We start from the raw sequence: 9,278 nt of genomic DNA, 5'->3' as shown, positions 1-9,278 counted from the left end.
CTGAATAGAAAAGGACACAGGTTTTCTGAGGGCCTTCGTTTTAGTCCCTCTCCATGAGCACGTGTAAACCCTCAAAGTCTCTTGGAGCAGGACACTGGTGGAAGAAGGCAGTCCCAGCCCATTTCTCCCAGCTGCCATGCCAAGCAGTGCAGAGGCAACGGAGAAAGCCATGAATGAGGGATTAAGCATCTAATTCCTCCCAGTAAAACACCACTGGTTCATATGGCAGGTAGGGCACTGTAACCCCCTCCAGGTCCCCTCTTCCCACCCTGCTGCTGGGACCAACGTGGGGGGAACATGGTGCTGCTACCCCTGGTCTAGAGCCAGGCTGGAGGCACTTGGCCTTCCTCTTCTCTTCTTCCTCTGCACCTCAGGACTGAGCTGCTCGGGCTCCGTTTACTGTGTAGCAGCTCCCTGGAACAAGGCGTTTGAAAACATCTTCTGGCTAGACACATACCTTAGCATATTAGAAGGTATTTTTAGTACCTCTGGCAGAACGGATCAAACTCGGCTTTCAGCTCTGCTAATGGAACCCTGTGGACTGTGCTGGCATCGCCTCATATTCGTACTGAGGTAGCAGCTGAGCAAAGTTTACTAAATAGTTGTGTTTACTTCACACAAGACAAAAAAAAAAAACAAGTAGAGAAAAACACCAGAGGGGTTCCTGACGTACAGCAGGCTGGGGTTTTTGTGCTAGGAGCGTGGCTTGGGCTGGTAGACGCTCCGTTTGCTGAAGAAACAGCAGCACACAGCAAGGGCAAAACACGCCGAACGTTGCCGCCCGAGTTTGTGATGACTTTGTTTTTGCACAGGGATAAATATAACCACGACCATTTCATACAGCAAAACACTCTGTGATGAGTGCATGAGTACAGTATAAGTGGCCTTACTGATTACAGGAGCTATAAACACGGGCTGGAAACCCTTGTTCCCCTCTGCAAGTCGGAAGCCATGGCAGCGGAGGGAGGTTTTACAGCTAAATCATTAAAAGCCGTGGCAGAGTGCTTTTTCTGGAGGGCTCCGAGTGTGAAGCTGGTGCTCTGCCACCCGACCAGCCATGCCAAGGCGGTGGGAAGCATGCCACCACCATTACACACTCGGAAGAGGGGAAGGCTGAGCTAACTACCATATTCTTACCGTGTAGGCTGGTTAAAAAAAAAAAAAAAAAGTAACATGTAACGATTCCTGCCTTATTGCAGTGTTTGGCTTTCAGATATAGCCCTGCATGGGAAGGCAGGTATGACGTTGGAGAGAGCCAAATGAGCATTTCCTGCTTTTAAGTCATGTAATGTCAGGAATCTGGCCTGCTGGAAACACCCTGCTCATCACACCCAGCAATGCCACCTCCCTCGGGCCTGGCGAGCACCGATCCACAGCTCAGGTCCTTTGTGTGCTGATTTTCGGCAGCACAAACCCGAGCTCTGTGTGCCTCCCGCATGGGAAGCGGCTTAGCTCCCCCAGAAACTCAGGGACTTGCCAGAGGCCTTAGATAAGTAGGCAAGATTTGTTTTAGCCGCCCTCAGCATCCAAGGTATTTCCTACTATAAGAACAAGGAAACATTGAGGACGCTTCAGCTGCCATATTTGTTTATCTTAGGTCAAACCGGGGAGATTTTCCAGAACCGCTGCTGCAGCTGTGCTTTGAGAGGCTGCCCTTCCAGCTAGTGCTTCTCTGCTGACACCATGATGACAAAAAAGCCTCGCTCAGATCTTCGCCGAGCTCCAGGGGCAAGGGCGCAGGCAGCTGCTGAGCAAAGCTGCGCGGATGCCTCCGGACACTCCCCGGGTATGCCTCATTCACCTTGACCTCGGCTGGGTCAGCACGGGGGAAGCCAGGAGGGAGAAGAAAATCACCGGCGCTTGCTCCCTCCAATTTCTGAGCAGGAAATTACCGCAGGCGGACGTGGAGATGGGTTTCACGTTGAGATTCCCCGAGCCTGCGAATCCTAAGTGCCCTAAGAGGGCAACCCCACAAAAGGTGGAGGCAGGTGCTCAGCTGCTGGGGGCTACAGGAATGACCCGGCGGGGTTTTCACACCTCCTGCCTGCTCCTTGCAGTGTCCTTCAACCCACCACCCGCGTTTGCTGGAAAGGCAAGGGGAAAAGGAGAAAACAACCTCACGGCACCGTAAAACGGGAAAATTCGGCCCAATTCATCCTAACAAGGGAAAAGCAGACCCTAGAGCTGACCGTTTTCACAGCAGATGGTTTCACAGCACATGAGGTCCTGGCTGGATGACGCCGAGCGGGCGAGCAGGGAAGGGCCCCACAGGCCAAAATGTTCCGACCCGGGCTCTGATCCTGGAATCTGATTCATACGAGTGCAGCCCGGTGCCTCCCAGCTGCTCTACTTAATGGTGCAGATCGGATTACAGCCTCCCGGGTGCCTAAATTTAGCCCCCCAAATCCATACATCGATTAGTTTGACATCCTCAAGTGCCACGCACCCATTTCAGTAGGAATTACAAACGCTGGTTCGATCCAAAGGCTTGGTTTGAAGGCCTTGGCACGCTCCTCGATGCCCTCAGGGGCTCAGGCTGACAAGGGCAACACGAAACCCGGTGCCCCAACCCTGTGAGACACAGATCACCTCTGCGCCGCTGTGGGATGATTTGTTTTGAGCTGTAACAGCTCCTGGCACACCGTGCCAGCAGGGAACTGGCCGCACGCTTGCTGCGTGCTGACTGCTCTCTCTGCTGGCCAACTGAAAAATTTTATTTCCACGAGACAGGCCTGCAGAAATGCATCAACCGAGAAAATGCATGTCAGAAAAATAGAGCTTTTTTTTTTCCCCTAAAGTCCCAAACAGGCACATAAAAGAGGTTGAATTGAATAAATGATATTCTTAACAAAAAGGAAGCAGCAGAGGAGAAAGAGGCAGGACAGACATGGGTCTTCTGTCCCATCCCAGCTCACTGCATCCATAGTTTGGTGGAAGCGAGAGGACCGACCCATGGGACAGGGTGACCCCAGCGTGGATGTCAGGCCGTCAAGGCCTTGCCCTAACATTTTCAGTAGCAAACGTTGTAGTGTTGGGTTACTGGAGAATTTCCAGTGACCACCAGCACAGAGAAGCCAGGAGAGAGTGGGACTGTGAGGAACTTTTTTCTGTTTGTTCAATGCCTAATTCAAGGGTGACCGAGTCCAAAAAGCCACCACACGGGGACTCTCAGCACATAAATACTGTAATAGGAATGGACTACAGAAAGTCAGGACTTCTCTGTGGGAAAGGACAAGCTAAAGAGTGAGTAAAGAGAAAAAGGAACGTTTCTTCATGCTGATTTTTAACTTCTACATTCTGAATAATGGTTGTCTCTGTTCTCCTTAACAGCCTTGATCCTGAAATTAGACCAAACGTGGCAAATTCTCCTATCTGAGCCTCACTAAAGGGAGCGTGCCAAGGATTTCAGCCACCAGGAACCAGCTCAGTAGTTTAATCAAGGAGCAAACTCATGTCTGGAGGGATGACAACCTGATGTTCTACAGCTCAATGGCTCTGTTGAGTGACGCCCAGGTGCTGGGTTTATGTGGCGAGGTTTTGGTAGTGGGGGGAGCTGCAAGGGTGGCCTCTGTTTACAACAGAGCAACACGTTTATGGTGGGATGTCAACCTCTGATCTGATTTATTAAAAAAAAAAGAAGTTGACTCTTTTGTAATAAAAATAAAAGACTTTATTCAGTTCAGTGTACCCTGGGTACTGTATTTGCCCAAACGCTTATTCCATATAAAGAAATGTAAACCATTCATAAATACAATGTAAGAGCAGCAAAACAAATCAAACCACCTGCAACCTGCAGCAGAAAGAGCTTCTTTACTTCACTGTGCTTTCACGGAGCAGCTGAGATGAGTCTGTCTGCCAAACTGGCGCACAAAGTCCGATAAGGGCAGCACTGAGCCCCAGCCCACTCTGGGATTCATACCGATGAAATCATCCAAGTTCATCTTGGAATCTAAAACAAGAGCAGAGAAGTGAAATGTCAGAGTTCCCGATTCAGCTTCTGTAGCACATACAGCTACCATGAAAATCCCAAGAAAAACCGTTTGAAAGTATAACTCAGAGCAGCTCACAGCACACTTGCTGAGCAGCAGTCCAACAGCTCTGCAGACCATACAGAGCCACCAGAACCAAATTCCATAGAAATGGAATTTGCTCCAGCTGCAAAAAGCCTGTGTAATTAGGCTCACCATTACAGATAGTGTAAGCGAGGAAGGGAAGACAACGTTTGGGAATCCCATACCCAGCAGTCCCAGCCAACACGCAGCCCCTGCAGCCCTCTTGTTTGCACCATATCTACACCGCAGCACAGCTTTGGGATTTTCTGAGCCCCAGCTCTCAGCACCTGCAAGGTCTGGCCCCTAACTTGACCTTTTCCTTGTCAGCCCCTTTGGGTACTGAACATCAAAAACTCTCTCAACCACAGTCCCACTGCTGCCACAAGTGCCAGCACTAGGCCACTTTCTACTTGACTATGTGGGGATTTAAAATAGCACAAGCCCAGCAATTTTCTGTTGGAACTCCAGAACAACCAGCAGAGGATAACAGTTCCAGCATGCAGGTAGCCTGGTAAGCTTGTTTTCCAATCCCCAGCTTGTCTTTTCCTCTCAGATGCTTTTATTTTACAATTAATGTGATTACTCATGTAGTTTAAGATCTGAAAGATAAACAAGTCCCTGCTTTATGTGCACTGAGCATAGCAGAAGAATAATTTAATTAAAATGTTCTGCGAATGGTGAAGAAGCCCAAGGGGGATTGTTCCAGCAGAGTCACAACCAAAGCAGCTGCTGTTAGCAACTTGGGAACTGCTGTCACACTGTCTGTAGGAAGGGAAACAGTCTCTGACAGTCAGGAGGGTGGTGGCAGGGCATAACACAGTGCATCAGGAGTTTAATGAGAGCAAAACCTGTTGTAACAGGCAAGCAAGAAGAAGAAACAAGCTTCACCGTCCCGCGAAGAGCAGATGGTCTAAAGACCAGTCAGTAGGTGGCACTAAAGCAGTATGAGAGCCATGTAACTGCCTGTAGTGCTCTCCCATCTCCTTTGGTTCAGGAGACAGAAGTCCCCCTTTGTCATCCTTGTTATTCACGTGTCACATCTAAAGGCTGTGCACTTATGTGAGACCTTACAGCTTTAGCCAACAGCTCCGCAAAAACAGACCACCACAAAAGCCTTTTTCTGAAGCAGATAAAAAGTGGCAAAAAATAATAATGAAAAATCTCCTGTTTATTTTTAAGATTTACAACACGCTCACAGTCCTCCTCTGATGCTGTAGGTGTTACACTAGTCTGCATTTGGGCACGCACAGAGCTAAGGCTTCCTCTTTGCCCAAACTCACTTTGTTTACAGTCCGTGAGACCTACCTGGTGCATTCCGAGATCCGTGCACGTTTTCATTTCTTTTTTGATCAAGTCTGACACTTTTGCCCTGAGCAGGGACAAAACAAAAACACCATCCGATAGTGCACAGCCTAACAGCCACGATACCTGTGGCATCTGCCAACAGGAGTTTTTGGAGTAATTCCAACCTCCAAAGGGGGTGTTGCTGTAACAATATATGGATGATCTTCTATTGTTAGGACAGGAGAAAACAGCTGTGAAGGAAGGCACTAACAAGCTATTTGAATTTCTGGGAAAACAGGGCTTGAAAGGATTGGAAAATAAATTAAAATTCATAGAAAAAGAGAAGTCAAATAGTTAGGGCATCTAGTGGCTGAGGGGGAACGAAGAATAAATCCAGAGAGGATTCAGTGAGGAAACAGGGGAGGTGATCAGGCATCGGGTAATAGCGAATAAAAGGTTATGGTTTGTTTACTGAAATGCGCTCCTGATTGACAGGCCGCATGCCATTGCACTCGCAAATAAAATAACTTCACAGAAGATCCTGTCTGAAGAAAATTATTTGAGGTGTTTCTCACAACAGTTTTATTTTCAAATGGGAATCAGGTTATAGCACGCATGAGCTGCTTAGATCTGTATCAGTCCTTCTTTCCTTCTGCTAGGATCCTGCCATTACCTTGTGGAGAAGGTACAGAAGGGAACTGCAGCCACCTGCCTGCCCTGTCTAGCAGCTGCCCGTTACAGAAACGCATCACACACGGCACCCACACAGTTCCTCAGCTGCCCTACCTGCATTCTTCAGAAATAAACCCCCAGAATTCATGGCTTCTAGGGATTTCAGTAGTAATAAAAAGAACAAAAAGCCTTTACACATCCATTCTGCCTGTGTGCTGCCAAACACCTGGGGAGAACTGAAAATCAAAGTGAGGCTTTTCAGCGTTAGGAGCTGGTGCTACCAGTTGTATCGAAGCAGTAAGACCTGAGTAACTGCAGGGTGCAAGCTGGATTTTACACAGGCTTGCAGCAAGGAGGGCTGATCTCATCGGGACTTAAACCATGCAGAATCAAACCTCATTCATTTGTAGGAGGAAGACTTAAAAGAAAACCCCAGGCTGGGCTAGCCAGCTCCAGAATGGTGAATCCACACCTCAAAACAGATCTTGTTTAGTTTTATTTAAAAAAGCAGGATGAGCACCTGCAGCAGAGGAACAGAGGCCAGAGCACTGCCAACACAAGACTTACTCCAACACAAGAATTATTCCTTTTGAGTTAGTATTAGGAAAAAAAAAATGCTTCACTGGTTCCTGATAGTTTATTGGTTGAATTCCAACAGGAATTTCACAGTCCTTTAACACTTCCTGGTAAACTTCATAAAAAGGCATCACTGGTCCCAGTGCCTTGTCCCAGCACCACAGTGGGTATTTACATTACCCTATTTGGCCTACATTTGACTTAAATGCTACAGAATTTCCTTGCCCAAAGTGCTCTATTTGGGCTCAGCAGCTGCTCTGCCCTGAAGAGGCAATATTTCAGTATCAAGAACAAAACCTCCAATCTTTTTAAGTTTACTAAAAGCTTTAAACCCCCACTGGATAAGTGAAGCAGGGTGTGTTGAGTGTAACTAACATCCTTTAAGACGCAGCAGCACCAGAGCGCTGATTTTCTTTAAATACCCTAAGTTCACAAGCTCATTTCTTTTTAACAGTACAATGCTCATATACATTAAAAAAAAATATATGTATTTATGCTATTTTTCAGTCTTCAAGCATTTGTTTAGCATCAAAGACAGACCAAATAGATGTAATATGAGTCCTTGTAACTGATAAGCTTTTGTAGTCATCTTCTCAAGAGCTTATAACTCTGGCTTCTCTAAATGACAGCAATATAACCTCAAGGAGTAATGTAATGCTCTGATCTCACAAATAAATTGGCACTAAAGCCATATACGTGATCAATTCCGCCAGCTGTTAAATTACAGTCACCTCTAACACCAGCAGCGAGCAATTTAATCTTCCACAAACACAAATTAGCATGGAAAAGAGAGTACTCTAAGTGGGGAGGAAGCAATTATCCATAAAGGCATTTGGCGTGGATGAACATCAATGTCCCAGGCTGTTTTACACTAACCAAAGGTCAGCCACCTGGCTTCCTATCAAGTTTGAAATCAGGTGCTTTATGCCTGATAAGACTGTGCATACATTGAAGCACACACCATTACGAGGTGCCTCAGGTGAGGAAAGGAAAAACAAAATCAAAGCCTGAGAAACTTGCACTGAGCGAAAGGCAGTGTGAACGAGATGTCCTAGACCTGACAGAGTCTCCTCCTGTTCTGACCCCAATCCCAGAGCTACCCAGTCAGCGATCCTCCACCTTGGGTGGGCGCAGGGTAAGCAGTCACCGTCCCCTGCAACACCCAGGTGACTGCCCAGACAAGAGCACATCACCACAGGTGCACTCAGAGCCTTCCAGGTGGCTGGCAACAGGACAAGAAGCAAAGCACTCGAGTGGGAACACAGGAAACTCTGGTTGCATACTGGAATTGTATTGAATTCATGCCTGGGATCAAATATTGGAACACTGTGCCCAGAGAGGTGGTGCAATGGCCGTCCCTGGAGTTGTTCCAGGCTAGACCAGACAGAGTCTTAAAGCCCCTCAGTCTAATTGCACCGGCTTTGAGCAGGGTCTGGACTGGATGACTTGGGGATGCTCCTCCCAGCCTGGCAAGGTACAGGCTAAGGAATGAAGTATGGGAGCAATCAAAGTCTCTGCATCTTTAGCTACCTACCAACATCCCAAGGATGACCTGGGGGCTGGCTGAGACAGGTGTTTCATAGCCTGGAATTTCTAAAAATGCTTCACAAGGCTGTACCTGTGCTCCCGCCCCCACTCATAACTCATTTATACCCAAGTGAAACGCCAAACTTTCTTAGAAAGCAACACAAAAACTGTGAATTAACTTGCCTGTAGCTTAAAACCACAATAAACTTGGCTCTAGACACAAGACATGTTCCTTTGACCCCACCTTCTCTAACAGAAATATATGGTAGCATTGTATTATTAAAAAAGCAGCAAAACCAAACGTGCACAGCATCAACAAACTCCACCAAAACAAAACTTCACCACACTTCTCTCCATCTGGGAAGAAAAGGAGAGAATAAGCACATGGCAAACATTAGCCAGCTTGGCAAACACCTGGTTCGAGTAAGCTGAAACGCCGTGTGATAAAAAAAAGTGGGGTAATCACCGTGTTAAAAATTCCCTTTCCAACCCTAGGCAGGTTGCTTGGCCTCTGTTTCAGCTCCCCACTGCAACATTTCATACCTCTTACTCTCTGCTCAGTTTCTGAAGACCAGCAGTTCGTGTTTGATAACAGCAGTGGCAGCTGCCAGGAAGCACGCTACACTTTACATGTTCGGAAAAGGCAAGCACTGCAGAGCCCCATTTTGTCCCCACACACTGTGCTGGCTGGATACGCTTCCAAAGCACATGTCCAAAAGCACATTTATTTATTGCACCCACCTCTGACTGAATCATTCAACTCTGTTAAAAGGAAAAAGGAGTCCTGCCAGCTCACCTGCTGTTTCAATGCAGGGGTACGAGGGAGGAGGTTTCTGCCATTTCCCATCTGCATCTTTCATGTGAGATCTGTCCGAAGCAAACGTCTCCAGGTACAGATCTGCTCGTATCATCCGGATTTTCCTGAACAACAATGCACAATTGTATCAAGAGATATATGTACATAACGCTGCATTAGCCACTCTGGAGAAGAGCCCTTTCTTCCTCCCAGGGAGCCTTAGCTTAGTTAAATACTCCACTCAGAAACACTGGGCTAAGCTGCTGGGCTGTTAAGAATAAACATCAGCAAGGAAAGGCTTTTGATGATTAAACAACAGCAATTAAAGAGCTTTAGAAAAATAATGCAGTGCATTGAGTTTCTTGGAGTAT

General features: G+C 47.1%; 1 protein-coding gene and 1 long non-coding RNA gene across 4 annotated transcripts in view; one reads left to right on the top strand and one right to left on the bottom strand.

The window, feature by feature from the left end:
• Positions 1-2,215: 2,215 nt before the first annotated feature.
• LOC113841788 (uncharacterized) lies at positions 2,216-3,687 on the top strand. The gene is made up of 2 exons (XR_003494179.3): positions 2,216-3,243; positions 3,331-3,687. It is a non-coding gene; the product is annotated as an uncharacterized lncRNA (long non-coding RNA).
• LOC113841786 (protein N-terminal glutamine amidohydrolase) overlaps positions 3,648-9,278 on the bottom strand; it is a 16,427-nt gene continuing 10,796 nt past the window's right edge. For all 3 annotated transcript variants that reach the window (XM_072032301.1, XM_038184130.2, XM_072032298.1), the window contains 2 exons: positions 8,908-9,032; positions 3,648-3,949 (listed from right to left, as the gene is read on the bottom strand). In XM_072032301.1, the coding sequence (XP_071888402.1) occupies positions 3,816-3,949; positions 8,908-9,032 (259 nt within the window). In that variant the 3' untranslated portion in view covers positions 3,648-3,815. The remainder of the gene's footprint in view (positions 3,950-8,907; positions 9,033-9,278) is intronic.

This window comes from Anas platyrhynchos, chromosome 37, assembly GCF_047663525.1.
Source record: "Anas platyrhynchos isolate ZD024472 breed Pekin duck chromosome 37, IASCAAS_PekinDuck_T2T, whole genome shotgun sequence".
NCBI classification, from domain to species: domain Eukaryota; kingdom Metazoa; phylum Chordata; class Aves; order Anseriformes; family Anatidae; genus Anas; species Anas platyrhynchos.
Note: the sequence above shows the minus strand (reverse complement) of the source record. Positions and strands in the feature narration are given on the sequence as shown.